This window comes from Harpia harpyja, chromosome Z, assembly GCF_026419915.1.
Source record: "Harpia harpyja isolate bHarHar1 chromosome Z, bHarHar1 primary haplotype, whole genome shotgun sequence".
Taxonomy (NCBI): Eukaryota; Metazoa; Chordata; class Aves; order Accipitriformes; family Accipitridae; genus Harpia; species Harpia harpyja.
In genome coordinates this window covers 90,175,537-90,192,620 of record NC_068969.1, presented here as the reverse complement: position 1 = coordinate 90,192,620, position 17,084 = coordinate 90,175,537, and the positions used below count along the sequence as shown (strand labels likewise).

The window sequence follows — 17,084 nt, the reverse complement described above, 5'->3', positions numbered from 1 at the left end:
GTATTGCACATCTATAACCTCTCAAAAGCCTGGCCAAGGTTACAAATTACTACATCTACCATCCTTTCAGACATTATTTTGATATGTTTTGTAGAAATGGTGCAGTTCCACTAGAGTTTCACCAATTCTTGTGTCTTCAGAAAAAATTCTTAAAAGCTCAGGTCTTTTGTGTTTTTGTATCTGTCAGTCAATAAAAAATACACTTTTTTCCCGACAACAAAAAGCAGACTTTGAACATGACATGGGCACATCCCAAAGGCTAAAAAGCCCTAAGACAAAAAAGGTCAAATGTTTACTGTTTCAAATAAACAGGTGACTTCAGGGGGTTCAGATTTCTGCTTCCTGACTATTTGAAGTTGGCAATAGGCAAAGTGTATTAATGCTTCTCAGAGCAGCTCTTTGTATCAGGTTATTTCATGTGAACTCTTCTAGCTTTAGGAGGGCTGGATCACTTTCTAGAGCTGAGGCAGGAGCCTGCCATCGGTAACCACCCCACCTCCCCTGCCTTATATTTCAACACAGGCAGCGGATAACTCTGTGTGTATGTGTCTGTGTGTCTCCTGGCTGGAGAGGGAATTTGAAGTCTGGTGAATGTAATGCTGGAGAGTACAGCGATGTGCCTGTGTGTGAAACAGTAAATAGAGTAAAATATCTAATCTTGTTGGTTCTTAAATCCAAATCCACTCTGGCTTGTCATTTACTCTGTGTTGCCTGTGACAGAGTCCAACCTATCAGTCACATGTTTCACTCCTGCAAGATGATATACAGGGCTCCTGAGCTAAGAAAGGTATAACCAAAAGCCAACACCTGCAAATTAAAATCAGGCAAATACGAATTCCCCAAATGGCCATTTTCTTCAAACAGAGTACAAGAAACCTGGTAGTCTCTCCAATTCTTTGCATCTTGGAATGAAAATCACTTTTCTCTGTGGATGTCATGTTTATTTTTGTGGTCTGCCTGACCTCAAAACTACTGGCATCTTCTTTCATTATTAGCTTTAAAATCTCAGGCTTTTGATCCTATCACTGGTTTATCCTCCAGCCCAGTTTTTTTATCCCTATAACCAAAAGCCACAGTTGCCTCAGAGCTTCCTAAATCATAGGGTGGTTAGGTGAGGGAGGGGAGAGGCTTGCTTTTTCCAGCATGACCATTTGCACATGAGCAGGAAAATGAGGCATCTGTGGGACATCCAGCATGTAACACCACCAGGCTGTGCCAAACAGTGTCACCTGGACAGAGTGGATGGGAGTCAAGCAAGGTAAAAGTTGAACAGAAGACAATCCTGGAGGGCTGCAGATGCTGTCAGGGAAGACAACAGTCTGTACAGGGCTCACCATGGTCTGTGCACACATCTTGACCATGGTGTGTTCCTGGCTTGTTAAATGGGACAAGTGGTATCAAACACACACACACAAGAAGAAAGACAGCTCTCACAGATTTGCTGTGTCTTGCTTCAGTCTGTCCAGAGCAAACTGCTTTCTGTTACAGTTCCTCAAAAACCTTTCTGCGGGCATCCAGGGAAAGGAGTCAAGTACCTTTTATTTGTAACAGCTTCCAACTCAAAAATATTGAAGTCCCAGCTTTCCTCATTATCTAGCAGCTGTGCAATACAGGGTGGAACATCATTGATGGTGTTTGGCACTGAAAGGTGACTATGGCTCAGGTTCATATCTGTTGAAATGGAATTTGGGAGTTACAACATTCCTGGATTATTTCCCCCCCCACATGCAGAACTCCATTTAGAAAACAACTCTTTTTCAAGAAAAACAACTCTTTTATTTACATGAAAAAGTCTGTAAAAGCCTATAATGTATATGGTTTATATTATTACAGATGATTTGGACATAAACCAAAAAGACCAGTGAACATTTCTTTGAGTGACAAGTTAGTATTTTCCTAGTCTGTTTTTCTACATTTTGAAATGCATTATTTTAATTATTAGAACCTGCTTCAACTCCAAAATGGAGGCAGTCTACCACTTGCTCTGCAGTCACTTAGACAACCATTTCCAAAGACATACATCCCACTGCAAATTAGCTTGGAGCTCTGTGTCATTAGCATCTACAAAAGAAGTCACACATGCAAAGGGAAGTTTAAAATGAGGGCTTACTCTTAGAAAACACATACTCGTTTCCTGACAGTCTTCTCAAGCCATCCTGAAAAAGGAAGTTTATCCTAAGTTTTAGGCAGAGTAACCATGCATCATTAATTGCAAAAACACTACATGCACTTTCTCATTAGATACTATTCCTGGCTACTAAAAGCTCTGCTCCTATTGTAGCATTATAAGCACCATCCTTGTTTTAAGGTCTTTCAAAACAGACATGAAAGGATCCAAGGAATCCAACAACTAGTATGAGATCTCCAGAAAGGATGTTATTAACTATAAAGTGTATTCCCCTTCTTGACCCTTTCATTGGCAGCTGCAGGATTTCATAATTCAAATTAACCACTATCTTTTATTATTCTTTCTTTTTTAATATTATTTTGACAAGGATTAGGTCAGTGTGTGTTAAAAAATGAGGTAATCCATGATGAAATCTAAGTGGTCTGTCTCTGGAAGACAGTGTTTCTGCTGTTACAGGACCAAAGTCAGAACCTGATTAAAGTAACTTCGCTCTTACACTGGACCATCTGTAGAACAATCCCTCTAATCCCATCTAAGATTCTAGGGTTTCTATAAAGTATCTCCTTGAGACAAATCAGATTGGATGATATAGTTTCTAGTGGCAACCATCTTCACTTATATATGAGGATTAATGCACCCAATGTACTGAGATGTGGCCATATCTTACTACATCTTGGTGCCTGCTGTTGGTAGAGAGGTGAAAATACTTAAGTGAAATGGTCATGAATTACGAGTCCCCTTCCCATTGCTTGTGAAATTTTAGCACAGCAGGGCCCTGAACTGTGATGTAGGACATTGGTAACAGTAGTTTCATCTTTGCTAATTTTACTCACAGTCATAAGACCTCCAACAAGATCATTTGTGTGAGGATCTTCATCTTTGGTACCTAGCTGAGGGGAGTAAAGTTCTGTTGTCCGCAGGATTTCCAGAACTCTGTCCAAGGCTTCTGCTACTGTGATGGGGCTGTTTTCCTGGGCAGCATTAATGATGTTAATAACCTGAAAGCAGATTAAGGAGACAGGTGAGGAAGAGTGAATGGCACTTTTGTCTTTTCTTATTACAAAATCTTTATTCTTGGCTTGATTATGCTACTTCCCATTTAGCAAATGCCATGTAATTCCCCCCAACCCTTGAAGTGCAACTCTGAAAATGTAAATTTGTGCTCAGATTCCCTGGTATCCATCTGCTATTTATAACTGGCAAACTCCTGGGAAGTGAAAGCAGAAGGGTCTGAAATATCTGAAATAGTTGCAGGTGGGTAGACCAAAAACTAGCCATGTCCCAGTCCTTCAGCATAGCCAGGCTGCTCAGAAGCAATCATTCAGTCCCTAGAGGGAAAAAAAGAAATGAACAAACTCCTGGATGTGACTCAGATATCCTGATATTTGTTGCAAAGCCTTAGTTTTCTCAATGTGAAAATGAACGGCAGAGAGCAGAAACAGGTGGGCCATGGTTAAAGGAGAAGAGTATGGCTCTTCTTTGCCTCCCACCTTGTGCCTCAGCTGCAATCTGGGAATGCAGCAATACTAAGGACTGCTCCTGGCACTGCCAGGACTGAGAGGGAGAAAGCCCCAGTGCTGTCTTCTCCAGCAACCAGAAGCAGGGGCACTACAGGCCTCTCTGCGGGTGTGCTTGGGGAGAAGGAAAAGGGAAGGAGTCAGCTGCTCTAACAGGCATGGTGGTGCTAGGAAGTGAAGACCTTAATGATAGGAAGAGAGAAGATGGGGAGAGAGGAAAAAATGGTTTGAGGGTGGGAGATGGCAGGCACCCTAGTTTGCAAGACAAGTGATTGTGCAGCTGGTTTGTAAGAGCAGAGTATATAACACGGATAGTGAAGAAAAGACTGCAGGCAAGTGGGGGGACAGAATATGGGGCAGGTGCTCCCTTCTCTGCATGCTATCTTACAAATATCAATGGTAAAAGCAAAGGTGAGATGGGAAGAACATGTCCTCCTACAAATGCATGGCTCAACAGAGCAGGGTCCCCTTCCTGCCACAAGCAGTGCATCTGGCAAGGACATCCTTTCCCCCTTTTAATATTCTTCCTTATGACTAGGATTTAGGATGACACAATGAGATGCAGTAAGTGGTAAGAAAAAAAAAATAAATTATTTAAATTATTCTGTTAAATACAAGGTGCAGGAAACCCCTGGCTGTCCTGCCACAAACTACATACTTCCCTATGAGAGCAACTCCAAACTCTGAGTTTGTGGAAAAGGTGGTACTCAGAACTCACCTTTGTGATAGGAGCTTCTATTGTCATCGAGTGGATCCTTGCCATGGAAGAGTACCGTCGGGTCTGTAAACCTGGAGCTGCCATTACAGATAGCACTGTTTACATGCCACAGAGCGGAAATCAAATGACAGCATTTAAAGAGTGCAGAATGCTGTCACTGGGAAACAGCATGACAGAATCCAGCCTCATCTCCTATTTCTCCTGTGTCTCCCCTCCTGCAAGTTCTTGTTTTACTGCTTCATTTCTTGCACTGTTCACTACCTCCTTTGCAGCCACCCCTCACTTCTGCTGTCAGTTTTTCTGTCCATCCTTCACTTCAGCTATACTGAAGTGGAGCTATACTTAAGCTATATTATGCTTCATGCCCAGTACCTGCCACTGTCCCTTTGTTTGTGATGGATCTCTGTCAGACACGGCTCCTCCTGTGAGAGTATGTATGTGTGTGTGTCCCTTGTCTCAGTGATGCATCTGCTCTAATGGAACCTGTTCCTCATCTCCATAAGCTGTGCTTCTTTCACTACATACTGGGGCAGAAAGAAATCTCTGCCACTACCATCCCAGCCCCAGCAAGCAGTCATAAATGGGATCAGGAGCAGAAGTACTGCTCTCAAGTAACCAGCAGCAGTAGATCCCTTCATGTCCCATACTAATGAAACCAAAATACTGGTTCAGGAGCACAAGCTGCAGCTTTCCAAGAGAGGTGGAACTAACCCTTCACCATGCACTCTTTAGCAGGCTGCCCCCATCCCATGGCACAGCCACTCCTCCTCTCTGTGAAGGCACCGCATGCTGCTATGCATTGTATAGTGATGCTGAGGCACTGTTTTGCAAATCAGAATAAAGAAATTTTATAGCAGTTGTAAAAAACTGGAATTTAATCAGCTGTGAATCTGTCTGGTTCCTCTTTCATTCTCCATTTTTATTGCCTAAGGCAAGTCTGTTCTTTATTTACAACATCATTCTTGACAATTTACTTTCTTACCATCACTACTTTGAGATGTTATTGACTTAACATCAATTGAGTCTTTCCGTCTATTCTTGCATTTGAAGGAATGGGATTCTGTAAATACAAACCAAAAGCCTTTAAAATGCATCAAGTAAGACCTCTACAGACTTGCCTCCATGTAAAATTCTGGACATTTAATTAAATGATCTTAACAATATCACATAAGTAGGGGAAATATTGTAATCTGTGCACATCAGAACAAGGTACTTGGTGTCTATCAATTTACAGCAACTTGTCTAAAGTCACCTGGAAAGCTGTTTTGCAAGGAAGTCAAGATGCCTTATGAAACAGAAGACTTGCTTCACCTAACTTTAGCTCCCTAAAAGCAGCAGTCTTTCAGGCTGTCTTTCTCTAAGACAGATCTAAAGATCGTGCTTTAAGAGAGATGTCTCAGGCAGGCAGGTTGAACCCCTCCTGCAAGTCCCTTTTGCTCTCCACCAACCACTGAACAAGCCTGAGTTTAACTGCCTAGAAGTTTAGCCAAGTGAGAAAAATCCCATCTCAGTCTACACTCTTCCAGTCCAAGCACAATTCAGACTCAGACAGCTTTTGCTTTTAATTGCAATAATTTTTTGTACCCCGTGTTTAAGAAGAATCCAACACACTGAGAATGATTATAAACAATCAATTCAGTTGTTGTGAAAATTAACCATGCACCAAGCTGTCATTCTTGAAACTGTCATTTGCTAAAGCAAAAGAAATTGTCACATCCAGACAAATGCAAAAGCTGGATAAAATGCCTGGAAAGAGCCTCAAAAAAAGAAAAAAAAAGAGCTGGTAAAGTTTCATTTTCCTCCAAAACATTACAGTCTGCACTCTGCCTTGTGTTTAAAAACAGCACCCGTGCATCTATGAACCTCCTTGCAAGAGTCTCTATAGTACCTATTCCCAGAGTATCTGAAAGTATCAGAAATATCATAAAACTGATATTCCCAACATAAGGACCAATTTGCATAACGGTGTTACAAGGCAGGATATATGCAGCCTGTCCTTAGCAAAAATAAAATGTTAATATACAATTCCCCAGAATTAAAAATATATCCATCTTAAAAATTACTGAAATACAGTTTCTGTCTTAATTCTTTTCTTTACCACAGCCTGTCTTTACAAGACAACTTGGGTCTTCTTATTTTGTTGTAGTCCAGACTGGAGAAATTGGAAGCATTTTCCTCTGTCGACACCTAAGAGTGGGGCATAACTGATGCACGTTAAATTATTTTATTTATTTATTTGATAGGACTCCTCTTTCAAAACCCTTTCCTGCATTAACATTTGGAGGAGTTTAACATATGGCATGTCAATGGGATCGAACATTAACACATAAACATAGCTGCGAGTGGCAGTAGCTGACAGGGCAACTCTCCTTGTGTTAAATACCAGCTAGCAAGCTGGAAACTTTGCTAGTGCCACCTAGAGAGTTACAGGTGCTTAAAAGCTACTATGCCACACTACAATTTCAGCTGAAAATATTTAAATGCCTAAATAAAAAATTTTCCTTCACCTGTTGAGTGGAATGTCTCCCCATCTAGATTTGTTACAAATTACACCACTGCAAACAGCACAATACATATGGATTATTTTTCTACATTCGTCACATACTGGTATATGCCCATGGCTCTGGGAATTTATTCTTGGACCACAACCATGGACCGCAGAGAAGGAACCTACATCACATACATGTGACTCTAAGGTTGCCTGTTTTCACTGCACCACTGTCATCAACATGGCTTCGTGGGATGTGGCTTCCCAGTCTTGCTGAAATCTGTCACAATAATGAGCAAACCTAAATGCCCCACATAATCTGTAAAACACATTAGTGAACTAGTAACAATGTGTTAACTAGTAAGAAGTGTTCTTCAGCTTAATTCATGTGTGTTCTCACCTTCCTGTTTGCAGGAAAGAAACAGTGAGAAAGAAAAACTGCATTTATTACAGGGTCAGAGAAGCAAGCAGTTTAACACACCGTGGATCAGTTCTGATGGCAGTAATGCTAATGAGAGCAGAAAATGTAGGGCATGTCAAGCAGTCACTTCCCATGCTCTTGGTATGTTATATACTCCTCCCATGTGAAAATCAGAAGCTGCTTGACATTGTGCAGCAACGTTGTCCAGTGTTTCATAGTGGGAAGGGCCTCAGGTACCAGAAGGTAACAGAGCACAAGAACCTGTTCACTCAGAATAGGACAGCAGTGCTGCATCTGGCTCAGATCACTAGAATCACAAGTTTAAAATTGGCCTTTAGTGCATCCTTCCTAAGGGAAAATTGTTACTCCAAACATTACACAGCATTGGAAGAAGAGATTATCCCCTTATACTCCACACTTTTAGCCAAAAGCTATCTGCAGAAGTTACTGAGAGCTTGAACGTGCTGTGTGCAAGTAAGCAAACCTGCCTGAGACACAGGGCAAAGGTTGTGCAGCCACGCTGCAACAACTCAGCCCTGACAGGACATGATTAACTGTAGCCTGGACACTACAGACAACTGTCTTAGCCCTGTGCTGTGGCCAAACCAACGGCCTGCTGACAGGTCCTGAACTTGAAAACATTAGGGCAGATCTGCTGGCAAAAATCAGAGCAGTTCCACATTAATTTCAAACACAAAGGGGTGCCAAGGTACACCAGCTTCAGGATCAGACATGGTGTTTTAATACAACGAAGAGCAATGCACCTTAACTCTGAATGCTCGGCGGGAGCTCTGCACAGGAGATTGAATTATTAATGATGGCTACAAATCCAATTCGTGGTGCAACATCAGAGCAGCTGGCATCTATCATTGGCCATCTGCTCTGACCACGGACTCAACAGAGGGAAGAGACAACATTTCATACCAGCAAAGAATCCAGCCATGACTTCAAGCACAGTGGTATATAAAGGTAAATGAAAGTATTCTAACCTGACTGATAATTGTCTCCTGTGTACTTCTCATCATGGTAACTCTTGTAGAGCCAAAGATGCACCAAGAATAAGATACATATGTAAGGAAAAAGAATAGAAAAGGATTTTAAAAGGTCTACATTCAACACTGTCCTTATCCAACATTTTCTGTTCAGTTATTTAAAAAGTGTTTGGCAAAGACTCTTTTTTAGGTGTAATTAGATGTAGAGAAATAATATGAAAGTAAACAGATATGCAATGCAAAAAATGACACATACAATAGTGCTTTTAGGTATTAAGTTCCTGCTTAATGCCTGTGTCTGCCAGAGAACTGACATTCATTTTTAGATAGTGTTTTAAGTGCAAATTGCATATGAATCTGAAAGATTCCAGGAATAAAACACAAAAAGAAAAAAAAAATCCTAAAATGTTCATTTTTGCCTCCTATACGGTAATTTAAAAACCATTTTCTTAGTACTATCTAATCTAATTGTGCATGCATCCTTTCATGGGTCGCTGATAAACCAGACTTCAAAAAACTCAGTTACAAAAACAAGTCTCCAGCCGCTGAAGGGTAGAGGTAAGTGTCATCCATCAGAACTTTATTTCCAAGTAATTTTTAATCATTCTCATGAATGAAAAAGTTAAACACAAGATCTTAATTATTTGTGCTCCTGAAACATCTTGGGTGGCTCCACCAATAGATATTTCAAACTTTCTTAGAATTTAAATGTGATTTTTCCATCATCTTAAAGTTTACAGCTATTGCTTGGTCTACAATAACACAGATTAAATGATCCTCTGCTTTTCCATCCTGCTCAGAAACAAAAGCACAGTCTGTCCAATACCTGACAGTTTAATATCTGCTAATCACTTCACCCAGTTCCTTTGTTACATGGTTACAAGAAAGTATTTTGCTGTTCATAGGAAAACTGAGCAGAACTTTCAGTTCCTCAAGTCTTCCCTCTAAAATTCGTACATGATGTATTACATATAGCTAACAGAGACATTGAAAAGGAATAAAAATAATGCACTACTTTTTTTACTGTAGTCACTGGAGAAGACATACATACCCTCTACTTCAGATGAATAAACTTCAGTGCTTGACACTGCACTTCCACATATTCATTACACATCACATTTAGGAGTCCAGTACTGTCATCTAATCTATGGTGATTGGTTCCTCTGACTAAAACCATCACCTGCCTATAGCAAAGCACTAGATTGCGTGGAAGTATGAAATCCATGGTTGCAACCTGTGAGTTAAAAGGAGAGCACAGCAAGATTGCAGTTTTGTGCTCTTAGCATCTGTATCAGTTTGTGACAGTGCACACTGCAGGGTCCTCACAGGGTTTATTTAGGAAAGAAAGGAAAGGAATGATACAAATTCTCTCTTCCATCATTCTTGCACACCTTCCATCTTTTTTTCTTTTTTGCTATTGAGGGGAGGAGGGGAAGACAGTGAAAGGGAAAGAGAAGAGAATGGAAAGGAAAAAAACCCAAAATTCAGGGGTGGCTTTCTGTCATGAAAAGGAAGGAAAAAAAAAAGGGGGGGGAATCCTGCATTCATGCTCCATATAAATCTTGTTCAAAGGAGTGTAAGGAACAACTCTTCCTCCAGAAAACTGGTTTTAAAAGTTTGAACACCTCTTTTGTAATCATGCAGGAACTCTCAGAGAAATCATCTCATTCAAACAGAGTAGGATCAAGGAAGCTCATCAGATATGGTACAGTGACACAAAGCATCTGAACTGCTCATTCTGGTCCCAAACTGGAGCTTCTCTCAGAGCCCATGGATATAGCTCTGTCTACTGCACAACTGGCAGAAAACATTGTCACAGTCCTCTAAATGCTTTACTAAAAAAATAAAAGAAACCACATTTCAGTTCTGAATACTCCTCTTAGCCCTTCTGCAGGCATGACCTGAAAGAGCCATGTGATGTAAGTTATGAGGGCAGTTACACAGTTAATCTTGGGCCAATACATTCCTAAGAGGAGAAACACCACCTCTGCTGTAAATCTATGAATGTGCAAACACTGGACTCCATCCTGTCAGGTCTCAAATTGACAAAGGTAGCATTAATCATTACCTAGGTAGGCTTCGGTACATGGGAATAGTCACATGAAAGTCAACCCCCATTTGTAAATCTTCACTGTAAGAATACTTAATACACTCTTAAATGTATTTTTTTTCCAGTGCATAAATCTAACATGCTTAATTTTTGTGTGTGATAAATCTGGCACAGAAATCCATGAAGGTTCCTACACAGTGATCTCTAATCATACTGTGGTATCCCTTATGGAGGCAGTTGGTAATGACAAAGAACAGATCTACATTTTTTAAGGTGAAACAATGCATAATAATGTAAGGAAGTTTCTAACTCTGGATACGGCGTCTGAATGCTGAGTTCAAGCCATTTATAATTATGTTGATATAGTGAAACATTAGATATTGGCATCAAAATTTGAATCATGACAGCTTTTACTGCTCTGTAACTGAATAAATAGTTTGTTTGATTTCCTTTTATCGTTCCATAAAGAATTATCTGTGGCTTGAAAAGAAACCTAATATTTTTTTTAGGGTAGAGAAAAGTTCTACTGCTGCAAGTATTCAGGCATGGATTTTAGGAAAACTGCAGTGTCCAAATGTTGATCAGGATTGATACCATCACATTAGTATTGCTACAAAAATAACTCTAAAAAGTCTTATGAATATAATACAGATATTCCTATATGTCACCATCACTGCCCATCTTCAATGAAAAAGCCAACCCAAAACCAAAACCACACCCAAACCCCCAAAATTCCAGGGCACCGTTTGAATTTTTCATGCAACGCCAGAGCACCTAGTGCTCTACTACAGGCAGGAGATATTTCCACCACAGAAGTGGAACAAGGTAATTACCTAGTTCTGTTGGACGCACCTTGTTTTTTCCCCAATGGACCTTAAATCTCCACAGACCGTGCTTTCTGTTAGGCTGTGGTCTTTAACCTTTGTGGTAGATTTCTGTATCTGTGGAGAACCCTTCGAAGGCCATATTCCCCGGGCTCATCAAATGTGTAAAGCTCCCCAGACCTATAGCGTGTCGCACTAGTGTTTTATTTACCGATAACCACTCACGAACCAATACTAAAAAACGTGAATTGATGTGCTTTCCAACAGTGTACAGTAGTACAGAGAATATGAAAGTGGCCTTGGACACAAGTCCCTAACTAAAATTTGTTTCTTTTACTGGCTTAGACAGCCCAATGAACGGGGCAAAGAAAAACAGAAAAGGACTTTTATCCATATTCCTACAGCTGCTTTTTACAGATGGCTGCAGGTTTGTAATTGTTTTGTACTCACTATCTTGCACTAAGTACCATACCTACACTTCCCTGTACCAGTCTTTCAGTTGTGTGTATATTATAGAAAAAACATCAGATTGTGTATCACTTTCAAATCAACGTAAAAGCAGCTATAAATGGAACAATAACGAGGTTTAAATAATGAATTAAAAAGAAATACATGTAACTTTAGCACTGCTTCTGTTACAAAACTCTCTTGCACTCTAGCGAGCAGTTCAAAACATCCTGCTACTGTAAATGATACTTTGTTGCTAATACTAAAATCCATGTTTTAGTTCAAAGATGAGGTCAGTTTAGAACATTTTGAGCCTTGTTTTTCAGTGATAATCCTTCAAAGTTCTTCCAAAAGTTGTGCAGATTTCTCCCTTGACCTGTTACTACCCCCCCCCCCAAAAAACCCCACCCAATTCTGCAAGGGGGATGGTTTCAACAGTTAAATTTTACAGAATACCAGCTATGAATTTCTTCTAATAGTAGAGGGTTTCCAATAATGTGTTAATATTCAGTATTGTTATACTGAAGAAGGGGAAACTAGAAGTAGTAGTGACCTTCTAAATACCTTTTAGAATACCTCTTAAAGTGTCTTTACCCACATCATGGATAAAAAAGCACATTAAAATTCTAAATAAAACAAGACACATAACCCTGTCCCCTAAAGAACATGGAAACATACCATGTTTCCCAAGCACACCCCCAGTCTAAAATGTTGCCAGCTACTTGCTATGCTTCCCACTTTCTATCTCACCCCTACAGGCTAAAGATAGATTTCACTCCTTTGCTCACAAAAGTCCAAACTTCTTTACTCTGCAGGCCATGTACTAGAGTATTTTTGAGGCAAAGCATGGGATATGATCATTTGCTTCAGGCACTTCCAAAGGGAGGGGACCAGTAGCAGATGACAGCAAAGAGCTTTGTTGCAGGACCTGCTCGAGTGGCCATGTGTCTGGACTGCAGAGACCGGGGTCAACTGCTACTGCTGGTTTACTTGGGTGATGGCTTGGATTACACCCTTCCACAACACATGTTCTGATGTGCAGGCAATGTCTCAGGCCCTGCATGAAGGCTACAGTTCATTCAAGTACCTCACATTGGCAAACCTTGTGACAGCTGAGCATAGGTCATTATTAGACATAAGTATACCAGATCAGACTGGCAAGAGCAGCTCTAGAAAAAAGCCCCTGAACTCCCTTTGGAGTATGGTCTGTGTTGCTCCACAGTATCATGGACTTAACTGTCACATCCATGGTCCAGAAAATTAAAGCCTTTCTTTCTCTGCTCAGTAGTCCTACAAAAGGAGATTAGCCGATGCAAATGCTGAAGTTTTCTTGTTTGTTCCAACAATCAATGAGAATCTCATTGACAATACAGATCACATCTTCTTGGAAAAATACCAATTTCTAAACCAAAAGATATCAGCTTACTAAAAGCTATGAAAATTATGGTATGAAAGACATACGATACCTGTTTGTTGTTTTCATTGGCATCATGCAGCCTTTTGAGGGACACAACATGTCTTATTTTCCTAGCAACAGAAATAATAACTTGTTACCATATCAAATGGTAAAGACAAAAGCAAAGTAATACACCGCTGTTTTCTAAAGCAGAGGTCTCCACGCCCTCAGGAAACAAGATACCAAACCCAACGCCAAACAGACGACGCGCTCCTTCAGCGTTCCAGCTATGTTTTTGTTCCAGGACACCTGATCCTTTTGCTCCTGCAGGAAATCATCTGCACAGTCTGGGAGCAGAATCTGGCAACGTGCCCATACTACACTGCAAAGGTGCAAGCACATACAAGCATGCACACAAACAAGGGTATCACCCAGCTGCTGATCCTTCCAGCTGAGCAGGTAACAGTTTGGATTCTGTAGATTAACTTCATAAAGAAATGCATGGTAACATGAACCTAAACTTCGAATTGCAGGTGTAACAGTGACACTATTAATGGTTATGACTTTACAGTTCTTTTAGCCAGCATATGACGGGACCAAAATGGACAAACATCAGCAAAGAACATGACCTTCTCAACTTTGCTTATTCTTTCCACATTGCTTGAAGTCTGCAGTTACATCAACACCCTGCTACTAAATACATGGAGGTTCATGTCAAACTTACAGATGGGGAAAGCAGAGAGAAGGCCCTAAAAACCAGAAAGTAATTATGTTCTGGACAAGTTAGTTACCCTCCTTGACCGATCACAGGTGTTATCTTCACATGCTGCTGGATACTGTCTCCTGATTTTCTTCTTGCGTAGTAAACACCTTGCCATTCCTAAGCAAACACACAAACACACACAACAGAGACAGCATCTAAGAATGCATAGCTTGCAGTCAAATATTCATTCATTATTACATAGTCCTTACGTAGTAAATAATTACATATTATTTCATGGTTGTGTTTTTTAAAATAGTGTAAAATTTATTAATACAGAGTAGCATGTTTAACAGGCATTTGCAAAGGTAAGGAGAGTGTAAACTTGTTTTGCTTTTGAGAGAGTATACAATTTTTACAAAGAACTTTAGGAATCATCTACTTTGAGGGGTTAAAAACATTCTTGCTAGGTACCATCGTAAGCAGTGGTGGCTGCAACACATCCAGAGAATATCTCCCTTGGGAGCAGCAGAACAAAACTCTGTGCTGAGCACCATTCAGCTTTGAAGTTGTCAGTCATTAAGCAATATATATATATGCTAAATTTCAGAAGCCCTTGACCTAAGGATGTCCTTCAACTAACCTCAAGTAACGAACAGCCTATTCTCACTCCATGACTGTTTTTGCATGGCCTTGGATATCTGAGACACTCTAGATCAGCAAAAGGAAGAAATAATTTCTTCATGGCTTCTTTTATCCTGTTCTCCCATGCAAATGCCCATTTCTCTGACCAGCCACTAAATTTTGCTCTGACCCCACTGCTACAAGAAAGCATCGAGAGGACTGCAGGCTAACCAAAAGCCACATATGCACCATGCTTAAGCAGTCCACTGATGCAGAGATAAAAGATATCCTCCAGTATGGATTGGAGAAGAAAGGAAGATAAAGCAGAAGGCTTCTCTTTCCTTACCACCTCAAAGAAGAGAGATTTTAAGGAGGGAACTACATGGCAGCAGGGTAGGACGAAGCTGAAAAATGGGTGGAAGACACTGTCTCTGTCACAAAGACACACAGATGCAGAAGACACACAGGGTCTTTGACCATGCAGTGCTAGCAGCTGGGCAGCCTATATAAATGAGGAGGAGCAAAGCAAAAGTGACCTGCAGGCACTGCTAATGAACCAAGGTGAACCTGCAAACAACTCCAGACAGTGACTCCCAGAGCTCAGATAATTTCTAGAAATTACTCAAAGGTTCAAGAACCTTCCACAAAATTCATGAAACAGAGGGTGAGACAGGGAAGGGTGAGAGGTACTTCTGCGACCCACGGGAGATGGGATAAGAGACTGTTGCATGTATTAGGGGAACACATCGCCAGGAACATGTAGCGCTTTTGTGGCCTGTCACCACCATGACAGGAGTTCACAGTGCACTGCAGATATTCTAACTATAGTTAGAAAAACAAATCCCACTGGGTGCTGATATATTTTGGTGCTTAAAGCATGCAGTCAATAAAGGCTCTGCAGTTATGACAAGAACGTTAAACCTTTTGGTTGGATGATGCAGCCACCTGAGAGACTGTCTGAGGGACAAATTGTTATGTTCCAACTAACAAAAGCTCCATGGTCTCTAAGCAAAACAGAAACACAGAAAACGTTCTTATATTGATCTTAAGCCAACAGATAGGTAGAGGAGTTCAGTCAGATCCTAAAAGCAAAGCTAAAGAAATCTGTAGTCACTTGTCTGAGGCATGGGCTGTTGTGCTCTTAAGACATCTGAGGAGCAGAATTCCGGTCTTATATGTGCACTCATGAAAACCGCACCTTGTGTTCTTAAACCTAGAGCATTAAAAATAAAGCAGAATAGAAATCTGAAGCAATTTTGCAAGAGTTTATTTTATTTGCTTACCTTTCCTTTTTTAATAAATGTGTTGATGGTGTCTAAAAGGTCCGCACAGTTTTTATCGCTTTTTGGTAGTTCAGTAAGTTCCTTGCCAATAAGCTCTCCCTTGTGATACCCCATCATCCGTTCAAAGGCTGGATTAACATACTGCCAAAACAAAAGTACTTTAGGATAATATGAAAAAGAACATACTTAAAGGATAATTACTCACATACAACTATCAAAGTGTTACAAGTTATACATCTAAAGACATAACCACACATCTCTACCATTCAGTGGTTTTCAGATAAAAATACTATGTAATGGTGAAACATTTTATTCAAGTAAGAAGCTGAACCCAGAAGGTGGTATGTAAACTGTTATCAGAAGGCACAGAAAGAGAGCAAACCTCTTTACTGTACTAGTTATATAGTTCTGCTACAGATTTCATGCTGGTTTTACCAAAAGCAACATTACTTCACTGAAAACTAAAATACTGAAATAGAACAGAAACTACTGAGCAAAGATGTCCTTGGAGTTCCTCTCTCCAAGTTCTACAAAATAGTTAACTTCCCCTCCCCACCCCTACCTGAATGACATGATCTTCACTGGTTATTTCTATAGCTTCCTGACAATGCTCTAATGCCGTGAAGACTGCATTACAAGCCCTGAAATTAGCAAATGATTCACATTAGTTTTATTGTTAGAACATTTTGCTCACTAAAAATACATTATTATATTGTACTTATCGGTAGATGAATCACAAAGTAGCACGTTGTTTTGACTAAACTATGTCATTATCTCCATTATGACTTTTTTCAGGATATTCAGCTTCAGATGTCCCTGTTAACGTGTTTTTACTGCAGATCACATTGTAAAATTGCTCATGGATATTGTAGCACCTTAATAGTATACTTCCTTCTCCAAACATGCTCTAGACAGCAGGAACTAATAATTAGCAGTAAAAATAACAAATGGCTGTTACGTCAGAATAGAAAGTTTTGTGATCATTAAAGACAGGGAACACAAAAATCACCACAGCAGGTATATACAAAGTTTTCAATACAGCAAATAGATCGGCATTATGAAAGAAGTTGTAATACAACATAATTAAAGGAAACAATTTAAGCCCTCTCAAAGTCCTAGTCAGAAAAATATCAAATTTCCTGATTCCAAATAATAATGCAGTGACTTGATTTCCATACAACCCGATCTTTGTTAAGGGCCAAAATGATCTTTGTTTCCCATTTTTTTCAGGGCTGTCCTTGAACTAATGCAGGAAAACAAAAACCTTACCTTCTTGCTACAAAGTTTAAATTGCTTAAATTATGATTTACACAGGGTGGGATTAACATTAATACAGGCTCCTAATACTATAAAGAAAAAAAAAATTATATATAGAGAGAGTGCATACTAAAAGAAACAACTCAGGCATACTTGCTTTGATAGATGTCAGTACTTCATCTTTGATTTGGACTAAACACAAACTAATTATCCTCTACGTACCTCTCATTGCAGGGAGC

At 40.0% G+C, this 17,084-nt stretch overlaps 1 protein-coding gene across 1 annotated transcript in view; it reads right to left on the bottom strand.

Annotated features, from left to right (window-relative positions):
• The window catches only part of PDE8B (phosphodiesterase 8B), a 79,056-nt gene that overhangs the window by 10,191 nt on the left and 51,781 nt on the right, over window positions 1-17,084 (bottom strand). The window contains exons 7-16 of the mRNA XM_052775844.1: window positions 16,151-16,229; window positions 15,589-15,729; window positions 13,773-13,861; window positions 13,052-13,112; window positions 8,262-8,304; window positions 5,346-5,423; window positions 4,364-4,440; window positions 2,962-3,126; window positions 2,111-2,156; window positions 1,536-1,671 (exon numbers count right to left, since the gene is read on the bottom strand). Of these exons, the coding sequence (XP_052631804.1) occupies window positions 1,536-1,671; window positions 2,111-2,156; window positions 2,962-3,126; window positions 4,364-4,440; window positions 5,346-5,423; window positions 8,262-8,304; window positions 13,052-13,112; window positions 13,773-13,861; window positions 15,589-15,729; window positions 16,151-16,229 (915 nt within the window). The remainder of the gene's footprint in view (window positions 1-1,535; window positions 1,672-2,110; window positions 2,157-2,961; window positions 3,127-4,363; window positions 4,441-5,345; window positions 5,424-8,261; window positions 8,305-13,051; window positions 13,113-13,772; window positions 13,862-15,588; window positions 15,730-16,150; window positions 16,230-17,084) is intronic.